The sequence below is a fragment of the Corvus cornix genome, chromosome 9 (genome assembly GCF_000738735.6).
Source record: "Corvus cornix cornix isolate S_Up_H32 chromosome 9, ASM73873v5, whole genome shotgun sequence".
Classification (NCBI taxonomy): Eukaryota; Metazoa; Chordata; class Aves; order Passeriformes; family Corvidae; genus Corvus; species Corvus cornix.
The window spans coordinates 22,862,912-22,877,824 of NC_046339.1; the positions used below are offsets into that span (position 1 = coordinate 22,862,912).

At 55.5% G+C, this 14,913-nt stretch overlaps 1 protein-coding gene across 1 annotated transcript; it reads right to left on the reverse strand.

Moving 5' to 3' along the window:
• Nucleotides 1–1,852: 1,852 nt before the first annotated feature.
• FBXL12 (F-box and leucine rich repeat protein 12) lies at nt 1,853–4,951 on the reverse strand. The gene is made up of 3 exons (XM_039557298.1): nt 4,776–4,951; nt 4,627–4,699; nt 1,853–4,393 (listed from the first exon to the last, which is right to left on the reverse strand). Exons 1-3 carry the CDS (start codon nt 4,859–4,861, stop codon nt 3,620–3,622), a joined length of 933 nt encoding a protein of 310 aa, XP_039413232.1. The 5' UTR covers nt 4,862–4,951; the 3' UTR covers nt 1,853–3,619.
• Between the last annotated feature and the right edge of the window lie 9,962 nt (nt 4,952–14,913).

Below are 14,913 nucleotides of genomic sequence, written 5' to 3' on the forward strand. Positions count from 1 at the left end.
TGACCAGCCGTGTCCACCCCGGGAGCGGCGCTTTGGGCTGCTTTATAGGCACACAGCCCCATCTACTGGAGCTGCTGAGCGGCGCTGGGTCCTTGACAGAGACGGGGGTCCGAACCATCCCTTGTGGACATCCAAAGTCCACTGCTCTCAAAGAAAATGTGCCAGAATAGAAAGACTTCTCTGACCTTTCCTTACGTTTGCAAACTTGTATTCGCACCACAGTCAAGCGGCAGTTACTTTTCTTGCAGCCTGAAAACTGCACACACAATCATGGTGCACTGCACTTTCATTCTCAGCTGTATTCCATAGCATCATGCACTTTCAGTCTCTCAGAGTCTGAAATGTCCATCTACTTCTCGCACAGAGAAATGCGTCAAGACAGAAGCAGTCCAGAAAACTGCTTCTGTCAAAACATGCTGGTGCCATGTACTTTCCTTTTCAGCTGTGTGTACTGTCACATTCTGCCACTCTTAGAGTGCAGTGAGGGCTGTGAAGGGTTATGGGGGTTATGAAGAGCTGTGGGGGCTGTGAGGGTTGTGAGACCTGTGAGGGCTATGAGCGTTCAGGGGGCTGTGGGAACTATGGGGGCTATGGGGAATGAGACAGCATTGAGGGCTATGGGACCTTAGAGCGCTATGGGGCTGTGAGGGCTGAGAGGGGTGTGGGGTCTGAGGGGGCTGAGAGGGCTTTGGCCCCGTACCCGGTGAGGGCTCAGATCCACATGTGTCCAGACCGCTCGGTCCTGCGCCAGCTGCTGCCACCGCCGGCAGACCCTGCGGGGAGGCGAGCAGCCGTCAGCGCCGGGCCGAGGAAGCGGCAGGCGGCCGGTCCCGCCCGGGGAGACCCTACCTGGCCGCTCGCAGCCGGTCCCGCAGCGGCAGCAGCGCCAGGACCTGCACCAGCACCGAGTCGGGCAGGGCCGCCCGCTCCGCCATCGCGGCGTTGCTAACAACAAACCCGGGGCGCGGCCCTGGCGACGCCTCAGTTCCGGGGCCGCGCCGGCGTCCCTGCCAGAGCCCGGGGCGCGGCCTCGGCCGGTACCGGCAGGCCCCGGTAGCTCCGCTGGGCTCGGGACCTCCCCCTTTAACCCCCTTCCTTACCAGCAACCCCCTCCCCGTGCCTCTTCGTTCCCCCGCGTTAAGCCCCGGTGTCTCCTCCAGTCTCGCCCGCCCCACGGTTCCTCTTGTCCCCGTGTTCCCTGCTCGGTGCCTTTTGTCCCTGCTTCTCTATGCCTCTTGTCCCTGTCACCTGCTCGGTGCCCCTTGCCCCCTGTCCCTATCACCCCCCGGCTGCCGGTGCCTCTTCGTTCCTCCCCGGTGTTCCCGGTGTTGCATCTCCGGTCTCGCCTCGTCCCGTCCCCCGTCATCCCTCAGGCAGTTTGTGCTTTTATTGTGATTCTTCCCCATCTGTTTGGATTTAAAAAGGGACAAATTCTCTGGTTTCTGAGGGGGTTTACTCCAAGTGTGAAAATGAGCAGGTCTGGAAGATAGGAAGTACTTTGGAAATTACCACAGAAGGCACGAGCAGATACACACGGCTGAGAAAATAAAATGGATTTGGGTCTGATAAAAGACCTGGATCTGAGTATTAAATACGTACATGTATGAAATCGTGGTACATGTGTGCAAGTTGGTGTGTGAAGAGGCAAAGCAGCAGCTTGGTAATCAATGGTTGTTCCCTGCAATGACTGATAACCCCAAATGTTATGGCTTCTCTGAGTTTTCTATTCACTTAGAGGGCTGTGGACTGCTACTCCTTTCAGAATGCTAAGACCAGTTCCATGTCCTGGCTTTGCTGAAGGTTTAGCTGTCTCTGTTGGACATTTATTCTGTATTTTTAAAAACATTTGGGCTTTGATGTAATGATGTGCATATGAATACCTAGAAGGTGGGGTTGGGGGAAGAAACGCTCAAGTCAGCAAGAGATGAAATGGAGATGAACTGAGTAGAAACCCCTTGAATTTGGAAATCAGAAGAAACAAAGATCAAGAACAGCCCTCCAAAGAGCTTCAAGTAGGTACGTGGGGACGGTGAGTAGAACCAGAACTTCTGGTTAAAGACCTTTCAGTCTTTTATGCCCCTAATTTGCCCATAGTCATCCAGTATTTACAGCTCCCCTCCTGCTTCCAAACCTGAAACACTCCACTTTGCACCATATCAACTTGTAATTGTTGTCCCCTGTTTAGCAGTTAGTTAATGGAAAACTGGCATGTTGTGACTGTGGGGATGTTAAATTCTGTTGTTGTGCCATCAGGATTGCAAAGATCCTGGTGCAAAGATCAGGAGAACGTCGAGGTTATTGCTGCATCTCACTGTGCCTTGACTGATTGATGGATTTTTACTGCTTTTAATTTTCCCTTTCCCTGTCGTACTGTCCCTCCCCATCCCAGAGAGTGCTGGAACAGATAAAGCTGGAGGTTTTAATGAGGCTAATTCCACCAGTGTTAATCTCCTTGCCTGGGATAAACACGGAGCGGTAGTTACTAAGTCAGCAGCCTTGGGATGCTTTCCAAAGCACATTTTACCTTTGGATATTAGCCCTGAAGCTACCCTGAGACTGGGTTTAGGAACAAAAAAGAGTCCAGGGCACAAAGGCCACCCGAGAGCAATGAGGATTTCACCACAGGGAGGGTCACTGCCATCCAGGACTGTCTAAAACCCAAAGGTTTATTGCATGTGCTGCAGCTGAATGGAGGGCAGGGGGCGTTTGGGATGAAAACAAGGCAGAAAAAGCTCAACTGAGGCATTAGTTGTCCTGCTCCGTTTCCTGTAGGATGCTCTTGTCAAAAGGAAGGGTGTCCTAAGGGGCAGGAGAGATGCCGAAGCAGGTTAAAAAACCCCCAAGCCCTAAAAACAGGGGTTCAAATTAAAGTTAAAAGCTTGCAAGTTTTTTAAAATAAATACAATATTCGCTTTAAAATATAGAATAAAAATTAATAATAACAACATAACAACATTTGGGCGGTTATCTGGTGTTATGAAATTGGGGGATGAGGGAGGAAGAGGAAGTGAATGGAGACAACAGATGATGAGAAAACGTGGATGTTACCAGCAAAACCCAGAGGTAACGACAGCCCCAGCAATGCCCAGGGGCAAACGGGATGTCTGGCTCTTGGGACCAGGTGTTCAGGAATCCTCGTGACCAGTCTGACAAGTGACTTGAAGATCCAAATTTGAAGGAAAGGAGAAGGAATTGGAAATCATGAGGTTTTGGCTGCCAGGTCTGTTTTTTCAGTGACAGAAGGGTGTCTCACTTCACTCCTTGAATTCTGCACTCATTACACTGCTGCCTGGTCCTCAGCAGTGGAGAAAGAGGAGAAGACAGAGCTTAAACTTGTCATCACCCCAGCCAGTTTTTGGTCAGTGGGGTTCCCAACGGCTGGGTGTGCTTCCCAGCTTTCCTATTCCTCTGATCCATGGAAAACAAGGAGCAGGGAATCCTACCAAAAGCTTGTTAACAAGCTTATTTACATGACAGCTTTTTAACATATTTATGTGAAAAACCGTAATATTTTAAGGCCGATGGGAATTCTGTCCCACAGCTATGTACAGGAAAACAGGCTTTACCAAAACAAAAGGAGCACTTCAGGTGTAGTAAGGAAGGATAGCACTTCAGGCTATCAAGGAGTGTGAGATATGGTGCAATGTGGAAAATTCTCCTGAATTTTATCGAGGAGTTCATCTTCAAAGCAAGTTCCACCTAATTTGAGGTGGTTCAGGCGAGGCAGCACTTGCAACAAAGCAATAACAGTACCAAGGGAGACCAAATCATAGAGGTCAAGGCACAGGGTCTCCAGGTGCTCCAGTGTCACAATAGCAACCAGCCCCCTGTTTGTCAGGAAGTAGGCATTGCTGATTTCCAGGTAGCGGAGCTGCTTCATGTGGCGCCCAATGAATACCATGGCAGCATCACCAATGATGCAGTGCCGCAGAATCAGACGTTCAAGCTCTTCCAGGTGTGGAGCTGCTGCTTGGATCCCCATATCAGTGATGCGGTAGGTGCCACAAAGGCTCAGTGTCTTCAAGTGGTTCTGTGAGGAAATGCCAAGAAGATGACGGTCAGAAAAGGTGGGAATGCTGTGGATAGTGAGGTGTTGTACCTGTGGTGGTGGCACTGAAGGGGAGACGCAGAACCAGGCATCAGGGATGTCGCAGAGGCTCAGCTCCAGTGTGGTGACAGAAGAGGGCATGCTCTCGTACGGGACATGGCGGAGGTCTGTCTCGGTCAGGCACAGCCGATGGAGCTGGGGACAGCGCTTCCGAAGGGCAGCCAGCAGTGCCGGTGAGAGGAGCCGCTGCTTGCCGCCCGAGCGAGGCATGCCCCGCATCCGCAGGGTGCACAGGCTGTCAGGGAGGCGGTGGCGCACCAGGTGCCACAGCGTGCGGCGGGTGATCTGGGGGGATGAAAGGGCCTAGCTCCAGGGGATGGCGTGGGGAAAGGCACCCCTGTCGCAGTGGGGTGGTTCCCCCCATTCCCCTCAGCTTCTGCCTGCAGCGGGGTGATCTGACCGCCCCCCCAGTCTCAGTCCCTGTCCACAGTGGGGTGGTCTCGCCTCCCCCCATCCCTCCTGCCCACAGCGGAACTGTGTCCGCCCCCCGCCCCGCTGTGCGGACAGGCGGCCCGTACCCGGTGAGGGCTCAGATCCACATGTGTCCAGACCGCTCGGTCCTGCGCCAGCTGCTGCCACCGCCGGCAGACCCTGCGGGGAGGCGAGCAGCCGTCAGCGCCGGGCCGAGGAAGCGGCAGGCGGCCGGTCCCGCCCGGGGAGACCCTACCTGGCCGCTCGCAGCCGGTCCCGCAGCGGCAGCAGCGCCAGGACCTGCACCAGCACCGAGTCGGGCAGGGCCGCCCGCTCCGCCATCGCGGCGTTGCTAACAACAAACCCGGGGCGCGGCCCTGGCGACGCCTCAGTTCCGGGGCCGCGCCGGCGGCCCTGCCAGAGCCCGGGGCGCGGCCTCGGCCGGTACCGGCAGGCCCCGGTAGCTCCGCTGGGCTCGGGACCTCCCCCTTTAACCCCCTTCCTTACCAGCAACCCCCTCCCCGTGCCTCTTCGTTCCCCCGCGTTAAGCCCCGGTGTCTCCTCCAGCCTCGTCCCACGAGTGCCTCTTGTCCCCGCTTCTCCGTGCCTCTTGTCCCGTTACCCCCCACCTTGCCCCAGTGCCTCTTCTTCCCTTGGTGTCTCTTGGAGAAGAAGTGGCTTAACACTGACCGTTCCTGGTCCAGTCACTCTCCCTGACATGTTGTTTCTAACACCCTTCTAATGTTCACGTGGCACCAGCTCACATAATCTCTCTGAATACCTGGCAGGCCATCACAGGACGGGAACAGCTGTCATGACTCTCGGAGACGATCCTGGAATGTCTACAGTGCATAGTTGCAACCCTGGAAGAAGAGAATACAAAGTAATAAATTCAACGCTGACCTCAGGAGGATGCTTGAGCAGGTAAAACATGCTGTCCCTACCTCTGCAAAGCTTTATTGTCCTCTGGAACATGACACATTTCACCAGACAGCACTTTGGAGTTGTCTGCTTGTTTTCTTTCCTCTCCCTTTCACCCATGTGGACACACACTGTTGTATTTTCTTTTTATTCTGACACCCCACGGCCTTCACAAATGCAACTTCATGCTGATGCCAACCTCCTTGCCCCAGTGTCCCCAGACACACACTTGTCTCTCATAGCCCACACTGAATGCTTTTTGCCCACAAACTACAGTCTCTGGGCGGAGATCTCCTTGTCTTGACATCCAGAAAGTTGTTTTGCTCCATTTGGTGGCAGGTGTCTGTGATCTTTTTTCCCATCCAGTGTGTAGGTGGAATAGGAATGGAGAAGCCTGAAGAGACTTCTCTAAAAGTCTGACCAGCAAATGACCTGCTTTTATACACGTGAGAACAGAATCTTCCTCAGTGGGAGGAGGCTCTGGCCATACAGTTGTACTGGCAGTAGCAGCAATCACCAGACTTCTCTCTGTACATGAAATGGGTTTGGTAACACCCTGGTCTCCTTGAGGAGGTGAATCTTCACAGGCGTCAGGGCAGAATACATGTAAGATGTATGTCAGTCAAGTACAGGATGCTGAGCTCTGGCAAGTGAGCCAAGAGTGCTGCTGAAGCACAGCTTCAGCACAGGTACAGCTGAAGGCTGTTTTCACCAGGAAGCCTCAGAGTCTGAAGTTCAGGTGTGACAGAAAGCAAACTGAACTCCTTCCCCTTGGGACTTGCAAGTGGCTGCCTGTGCTGTGGACCTACTTCTGCAGTTCAGCAGTGTGTTGGTTTTGTACAGCCTGGTTTTTGGTGGCAGGGGGGCCACAGCTCTGTGAGAAGCTGCTGGAAGCTTCCACCACATCCAACAGAGCCAATCTCTGATGGCTCTGAAGATGGACATGCTGCTGGCCAAGCCTGGGCCAATTAGAGATGTTGGTAACATCTCTGTGATAACAGATTTAAGAAGAAAATCAAAACAAAGGGGGGCACACTGTTAATTCCAGCCAGAGAAGAGGAGGAGTTGAGAACATGTGAGAGAAACAACAGGGGGACACCAAGGTCAGCGGGGAAGGAGGGGCAGGAGGTGCTCCAGGCACCAGAGCCAGGATGCCTCTGCAGGCTGTGGTGATGACCATGGTGAAACAGCTGGGCCCCTGCAGCCCCTGGGGATCCACAGGGGATGCAGAGATCCACCCGCAGCCCGTGGGGATCCACGGGGGATGCAGAGATCCACCCACAGCCCCTGGGGATCTACAGGGGATGCAGAGATCCACCCGCAGCCCGTGGGGATCCACGGGGGATGCAGAGATCCACCCGCAGCCCCTGGGGATCCACGGGGGATGCAGAGATCCACCCACAGCCCCTGGGGATCTACAGGGGATGCAGAGATCCACCCACAGCCCCTGGGGATCCACGGGGGATGCAGAGATCCACCCACAGCCCCTGGGGATCTACAGGGGATGCAGAGATCCACCCGCAGCCCGTGGGGATCCACAGGGGATGCAGAGATCCACCCGCAGCCCGTGGGGATCCACGGGGGATGCAGAGATCCACCCACAGCCCCTGGGGATCCACGGGGGATGCAGAGATCCACCCGCAGCCCCTGGGGATCCACAGGGGATGCAGAGATCCACCCACAGCCCGTGGGGATCCACGGGGGATGCAGAGATCCACCCACAGCCCCTGGGGAGCCACGGGGGATGCAGAGATCCACCCACAGCCCTGGGGGTGCCCGTGCTGGAGGGGGTGGATGCCTGGAGGAGGCTGTGATCCAGTGGGAGACCCAGTGGAAAGAGGGGGGGCCCTGCTTCCCGGCTGGAGCAGCCTGTCCTTGGAGGACTGCACCCCGTGGAAGAGTGACCCACGCCACAGCAGTTTTGGGAGGACTGTGTGCCCGTGGGAGAGACTCACCTTGCAGCGGGTTTGGCAGGACTGCTGCTCATGAGAGTGGAACCAAGCTGGAGAAGTTCACGGAGAACTGCCTCCCATGGCAGGGACCCCACGGTGCATCAGGGGAAGGACTCCTCTCCCTGAGCAGTGGAAGAAGATCCCAGTCTCAGGTAGGTAAACCAGAGGTCCAGGTGGGAGAGCAGGTGTTCTGCTGCGAAGAACATCTGCCAAGAAGTGGTAGGTCAAGTTCCAGATCTGCAGTTTCCCAGACCCAGAGGAGTGCCCTAATAGCTGAAAAACACTTCCTCAATTCACTTTATCAACACCTTCATTCATTGTGGGTCACTGTAAAAGCCTTGGGGGTGCTTATGGCACGAGCAGGGTCACTGCTGCCTGGGCTCGTTTCTGACTCATGTGGTACAGACTGAGGAGTCAGGATACAGGGAAACTTGTGTCTGCACTTCTTTTTGCTTCTGTTCTATTCATATAAGAAATGGCTGTTTAATCAAATTATGGTTTTCAGCAGTTTGAGAGTTGAAAAATCCTGGTTTAGGATTAAAAGATATGAATTGAAAATGGCTATGAAGGAAGCGATAAACCTTTATATAAACAGGATGAGCATGAGGAAAAGGAGAAATCCTACCTAATTCTATTAAGATGGGGGACATTGTGAATGTTGGGAGATTACAAAGATGCTTTAAAATATATGGATGGAAAATTGAAAATTCCCTTTCATGTGGCAGAATATCTGTAACTAGTACTGTTTTCCAAATAAATGTCAGAGGATTGAAATTGATAAAAAGATGTTAATGTATTTCTGTTTTATCACCAAGTTGAATAAAATTTCAGGTTATGTAGGTGTGTTGGTTTTGGCTGGGGTAGAGTTAATTTCCCAATGGCTGGTGTGAATATGTTTTGGATTTGTGCTGAACATGGGGTTGCTAATTTACAAATGTTTTTGTTATTGCTGAACAGAGCTTACACAGAGCCAAGGCCTTTCCTGCACCTTGTATGGCCGTGCTGGGAAGAGTGCTGGTGGGAACCTTCCTGGGATGGAAAATATGACCCCCTTCCCCCAAATTATTACAACTTTGAAATTATGGGGCCTTCAGGCAGAGATAGAGGGAAAGGAATAACAGTTCTTTACTAGTATATATATATAACAAGACAAACAACCAACCACAGCGGCAGCACCAACAAACAGAACCTGGAGCCCGGTGCCAGCCGCTCTCGGCCGCCGGCACCTTCCCCTCGCTGCAGTTCCGCTCGCGGCCGCCAGGGGCGCTGGTGGCTCCCGGCCGGGCAGGGCGGGGCGGCGACTCCCCGCCTGCAGGGGGCGCTGTGCCGCGAGCTCGGCCGCCTCTCCCCTCACAGGGTAATGGCGGCTGGGGCGAGGGGAGGGACAGAGAGAAAAAGGGGCTTCCTTTACATTCCTTCACCCACAGGGGCACCGGTGCCCCTCCAGATGGCGAAATGGGCTGCAGCAGGAGCCTCAGAGCAGCAGCTGCAATGGCAGAGGCGGGCACACCCAGAGTGGCAAAGTGTAGCAAAAAACTCCGAAACTGTGGCAGGAGCTGTGGGGATCGGGGTGTGGGGTTGAAGTGTAGGAAAAAGCCCAAACGAGAACATTAGTCGCAGTTCTCTATATAGTGCCTGAGACACCAGAGGATGACTCTGCGCCCACAAGGACCTCAACAACTGGGAGAAATGGGCTGATGGAACCTCCTGAAGTCCAACCAAGGGCTATGCAGGGTCCTGCCCCTGGCGAGGTGCAGCCCCAGGCACCAGGACACACCATGGAAAGCAGCTCTGCAGAGCAGCTCCTGGCGAGTGTGACTGGCACAGCCCCACCCCAGCAGAGACCGCCTGGAAGGCAGCTGGGTGAGCACTGAGCCCACGGCCAGGTCGGCTTTGTGCCACAGGGTCCGTCTCTGTGCATGGGGGAGCTCCTGGGTGTGCCCCTTAGAGCCCTGTGATGTCACCAGTCATGATCACTGTGCCATCACTTGCAGTGGGTAGGTAACTATGGACACCAGCGCTGGGCAGTGCCACAGCACTCAGCCTGGGACACGCTGGCAGCCGAGGAGCTTCCGAGTGCTGCCAGTGTGTGAGGAGCCGGAGCGCTGCCAGCGTCTGAGGAGCTTCTCAGTGCTGCCAGCGACCAAGGAGCCTCTGGGTGCTGCCAGTGACCGAGGAGCTTGTGAGTCCCACGAGAGGCCGAGGAACACCTGAGTGCCACCAGTGGAAGCCAAGCCTTCGAGTCCTGCCAGCAGCTGAGAGGAGTCAGGTCCGGGAGCAGCAATGGAGGAGGCCAGGCAAGAGCCAGCAGCGCCGCGAGCCGTCAGGATCTGCCGCATCTGCGTGGATCCCCTCCGCAGCCCCGCTGCCGTGGAGCCCTGCGGACACGTGTTCTGCCACGCCTGCATCCAGCCCCGGGCTGCCCCCGACGCCGCTGCCACCTGCCCCATCTGCCAAGAGCCCATTGGGGCCATCCGCCTGCTGCAGGGGCAGGACAACCGTGCCGGGCTGGCCCCGCGTCGCCACCGCCGCCGCCTCCATCCCTTCGTGGCGCGGTGGCGGCAGCGGCAGCAGCAGGAGCAGCAGGAGGAGGCAGCTGCTGGAGGTGGCCGGCGCCGAAGATTGGCTGATGGGGACCGGCCGCCGAGCCCTGTGCCCCGCCAGCGTGCCCGGAGAGAGCTGGAGGAGCTGGACAGAAACGGGCAGGAGGAGAGCAGGTGGCCGCTGAGCGAGCGTGAAGCGCTGGGCGGAGGGGACAACGGGCGCCGCCCCGCCGTGCTCCCCCCTGATGGGCAGCCTCCATGGCCTGTGTGAACTGAAAGCCCGGATGCCACCGAGGGCTTCGCCTGGTTTCTTCTGCCTGCTTGCTTGTCACCGCAAGACTGAGGAGAGTGGGAGCTGTGGGAGAGAAAGCATATAGTCATAGGAACTTAGGTAGAGAGTAGGATACTGATAGTGGAATTAGCTGTAAATAAACATTTTTATTCATTTGAAGCATTAGAAAGCAGGCATTCTTTATTAGCGCCGGACACACGGAATAATATCTCCTTTAATCTGACGTCTGTGGTGAAACTTCATAACAGGGTCCGTTGTTATTCCGTCCCGATCACACCTACCCATCACAATGTGCCTCCCAGCTAATACACAAACACCACTTTCCTAGAACTAATTTCCATGCATTTGCCTTCTACCGGAAGTCCTTTTTTGGTCCTGGAGGTCATCATAAGGGGTGTCTGGTGGTCACATTCACCGAGTGCTTCAATATTACTTTGAGCTGCTGCTGCGAGCAGAAGGGCAGAGGCGGCGGCAGCGGTTTCTCTTTCTCGGCGCTCCGCATACAGAGAGGCGCTGAATGGAGCCGGCGCCCGTGCGGTGCCGGCGGGGACCACGTGGCCAGCGACGAAAACATGGTGAGCAATTCCCCAGCACAGAATCCAGATGAGATCAACTTCTCAGCGCTGCAAAATCCTACAGAAATCCTTGAACTGCTGGAATTTGTTGCCAGTGGTACTTGGGAGCAGCGCAGTGACCACAGGCCTCCCAGCTGCAGGTGGATAACTGTGCTGGGGTGGCCTGTTGTCATCACAGCCTCTTCCATTCCCTGCACAGCGGGGCTGTGGTGGCAGGGATGGCGGCAGCAGCAGCAGGGCCCTGGAGGTGCCTGGTGCTGGAGAGTCTCTGCCAAACAACCTCAGTGTCTTGCAGTGGTTTCGGTGTGGAGTGCTACAATGGTATTTTCAGGAAAAGTGGAGGAAGAGGCAAACAACTGAACAGATTCTATGTTGTATTCCAAAGCTGCTGTATTTGAAGGGAAAAATGCTCACTGGGGCTGATAAATGATCACCCAGCCATTTCTCATGAGCTCGGAGAAAGCAGGAGGCTTGGGGGAGGTGGAACTTTGCAAATAGGCTCTGCCCTGTGAGGAAGTGATTTTAACTGTTGATACTCCGGGTTTTTAAGTAGAGGGTGTTGATCAGCAGCGTGAAGCTGAGGTGGAGGCCGATCATCAGCAGTGTTGTTACGATCCGGTTTAGACCCAGAAGAGCAAAGAAAAATTATGCATATAAACCGGAAAGAACTTGAAATGTTCAAAATACATCCAAAAATGACATTAAAAGCAAAGGAGGTTAGATGTTGGCGCCAAACAATGGATGTATTTTATTTAATAATAAAAGGGGTGGGAGGACAGGAAGAGAGGTGACAGGGTTAGGAAGCGTATCGCTCTTCCGAGAGTCCCAATGACGTCTCGTTGCTCCCTTCCATCTGGTCTCCTCGGTGCTGAGGGTCCCCTGCCGCCGTGCCACGCCACACTGCGCCACGCTGCACCACGCTGCCACACGCCGGAGAGTACAGAATCCCAGGGATTAATGCCCACTTTGGGCCAGGTGGGAATGCCCACGTGGCTCCCGTGCAGGGGCCAGTTTGACACTGTCCCTCCCAACACTGTGGATTTGTTGCATCATCTCTGGTGTAGGGTCTGAGGGCCCCTTTGGGGGGCCTTGGATGGGCCATGACAGCCCCCCTGCTGTCCTTCCCACGGCTGCGGCTTTTCCCCGGCTGAAGGGGCCCCTCAGCTGGGCTCCTCTGCGCAGTGGAGGACGGGCAGTCACTGCGCCTCTGCCCAGAGGCTTTTCCAACACGCATCCAAAGCCTCTCTCCCTCCACCCTTTGGTGCAGGCTCTGGGCCAGCCTGGCAGCTGACAGGCCTGGGGCTGTGCTCTCCACCTTGGAGGTGTTAAGCTTGTGCTTTGTGAATGTCCCCAGCCCTGAGTGGTGATGGGCCTCTCAGAGCCCCATTCAGGGCATGGTAGTCTTCTCTGCAGCTTTTGTAATACAGTTTTTAAAGTCCTTCATGCAAATGTTTAAGCCATAAACTATAATATTTCAGTCTCTGACAAGTGTAGCCCAGGCATCAGTACTGGGACTTCCTTCTTGATAGTGGCCTGAATAATGGGGCCCAGGGCACCCTCAGCAAGTTTGCTGAATTTCCTACAGTGGGAGGAGCTGCAGAGACACCAGAGGATGACTCTGCGCCCACAAGGACCTCAACAACCGGGAGAAATGGGCTGATGGAACCTCCTGAAGTTCAACCAAGGGCTATGCAGGGTCCTGCCCCTGGCGAGGTGCAGCCCCAGGCACCAGGACACACCATGGAAAGCAGCTCTGCAGAGCAGCTCCTGGCGAGTGTGACTGGCACAGCCCCACCCCAGCAGAGACCGCCTGGAAGGCAGCTGGGTGAGCACTGAGCCCACGGCCAGGTCGGCTTTGTGCCACAGGGTCCGTCTCTGTGCATGGGGGAGCTCCTGGGTGTGCCCCTTAGAGCCCTGTGATGTCACCAGTCATGATCACTGTGCCATCACTTGCAGTGGGTAGGTAACTATGGACACCAGCGCTGGGCAGTGCCACAGCACTCAGCCTGGGACACGCTGGCAGCCGAGGAGCTTCCGAGTGCTGCCAGTGTGTGAGGAGCCGGAGCGCTGCCGGAGTCTGAGGAGCTTCTCAGTGCTGCCAGCGACCAAGGAGCCTCTGGGTGCTGCCAGTGACCGAGGAGCTTGTGAGTCCCACGAGAGGCCGAGGAACACCTGAGTGCCACCAGTGGAAGCCAAGCCTTCGAGTCCTGCCAGCAGCTGAGAGGAGTCAGGTCCGGGAGCAGCAATGGAGGAGGCCAGGCAAGAGCCAGCAGCGCCGCGAGCCGTCAGGATCTGCCGCATCTGCGTGGATCCCCTCCGCAGCCCCGCTGCCGTGGAGCCCTGCGGACACGTGTTCTGCCACGCCTGCATCCAGCCCCGGGCTGCCCCCGACGCCGCTGCCACCTGCCCCATCTGCCAAGAGCCCATTGGGGCCATCCGCCTGCTGCAGGGGCAGGACAACCGTGCCGGGCTGGCCCCGCGTCGCCACCGCCGCCGCCTCCATCCCTTCGTGGCGCGGTGGCGGCAGCGGCAGCAGCAGGAGCAGCAGGAGGAGGCAGCTGCTGGAGGTGGCCGGCGCCGAAGATTGGCTGATGGGGACCGGCCGCCGAGCCCTGTGCCCCGCCAGCGTGCCCGGAGAGAGCTGGAGGAGCTGGACAGAAACGGGCAGGAGGAGAGCAGGTGGCCGCGGAGCGAACGTGAAGCGCTGGGCGGAGGGGACAACGGGCGCCGCCCCGCCGTGCTCCCCCCTGATGGGCAGCCTCCATGGCCCCTCTGAACTGAAAGCCCGGATGCCGAGAAGAGCTTAGCCTGGTTTCTTCTGCCTGCTTGCTTGAGGGAGTGGGAGCTGTGGGAGGGAAAGCATATAGTCATAGGAACTTAGGTAGAGAGTAGGATACTGATAGTGGAATTAGCTGTAAATAAACATTTTTATTCATTTGAAGCATTAGAAAGCAGGCATTCTTTATTAGCGCCGGACACACGGAATAATATCTCCTTTAATCTGACGTCTGTGGTGAAACTTCATAACAGGGTCCGTTGTTATTCCGTCCCGATCACACCTATCCATCACAATGTGCCTCCCAGCTAATACACAAACACCACTTTCCTAGAACTAATTTCCATGCATTTGCCTTCTCCTGGAAGTCCTTTTTTGGTCCTGGAGGTCGTCATAAGGGGTGTCTGGTGGTCACATTCACCGAGTGCTTCAATATTACTTTGAGCTGCTGCTGCGAGCAGAAGGGCAGAGGCGGCGGCAGCGGTTTCTCTTTCTCGGCGCTCCGCATACAGAGAGGCGCTGAATGGAGCCGGCGCCCGTGCGGTGCCGGCGGGGACAACGTGGCCAGCGACGAAAACATGGTGAGCAATTCCCCAGCACAGAATCCAGATGAGATCAACTTCTCAGCGCTGCAAAATCCTACAGAAATCCTTGAACTGCTGGAATTTGTTGCCAGTGGTACTTGGGAGCAGCGCTGTGACCACAGGCCTCCCAGCTGCAGGTGGATAACTGTGCTGGGGTGGCCTGTTGTCATCACAGCCTCTTCCATTCCCTGCACAGCGGGGCTGTGGTGGCAGGGATGGCGGCAGCAGCAGCAGGGCCCTGGAGGTGCCTGGTGCTGGAGAGTCTCTGCCAAACAACCTCAGTGTCTTGCAGTGGTTTTGGTGTGGAGTGCTACAATGATATTTTCAGGAAAAGTGGAGGAAGAGGCAAACAACTGAACAGATTCTATGTGGTTTTCAAAAGCTGCTGTATTTGAAGGGAAAAATGCTCACTGGGACTGATAAATGATCACCCAGACATTTCTCATGAGCTCGGAGAAAGCAGGAGGCTTGGGGAAGGTGGAACTTTGCAAATAGGCTCTGCCCTGTGAGGAAGTGATTTTAACTGTTGATACTCCGGGTTTTTAAGTAGAGGGTGTTGATCAGCAGCGTGAAGCTGAGGTGGAGGCTGATCATCAGCAGTGTTGTTACGATCCGGTTTAGACCCAGAAGAGCAAAGAAAAATTATGTCTCTGTGTATAAACCGGAAAGAACTTGAAATGTTCAAAATACATCCAAAACTGAGATTAAAACCAAACGAGGTTAGATGTTGGTGCCAAACAATGGATGTATT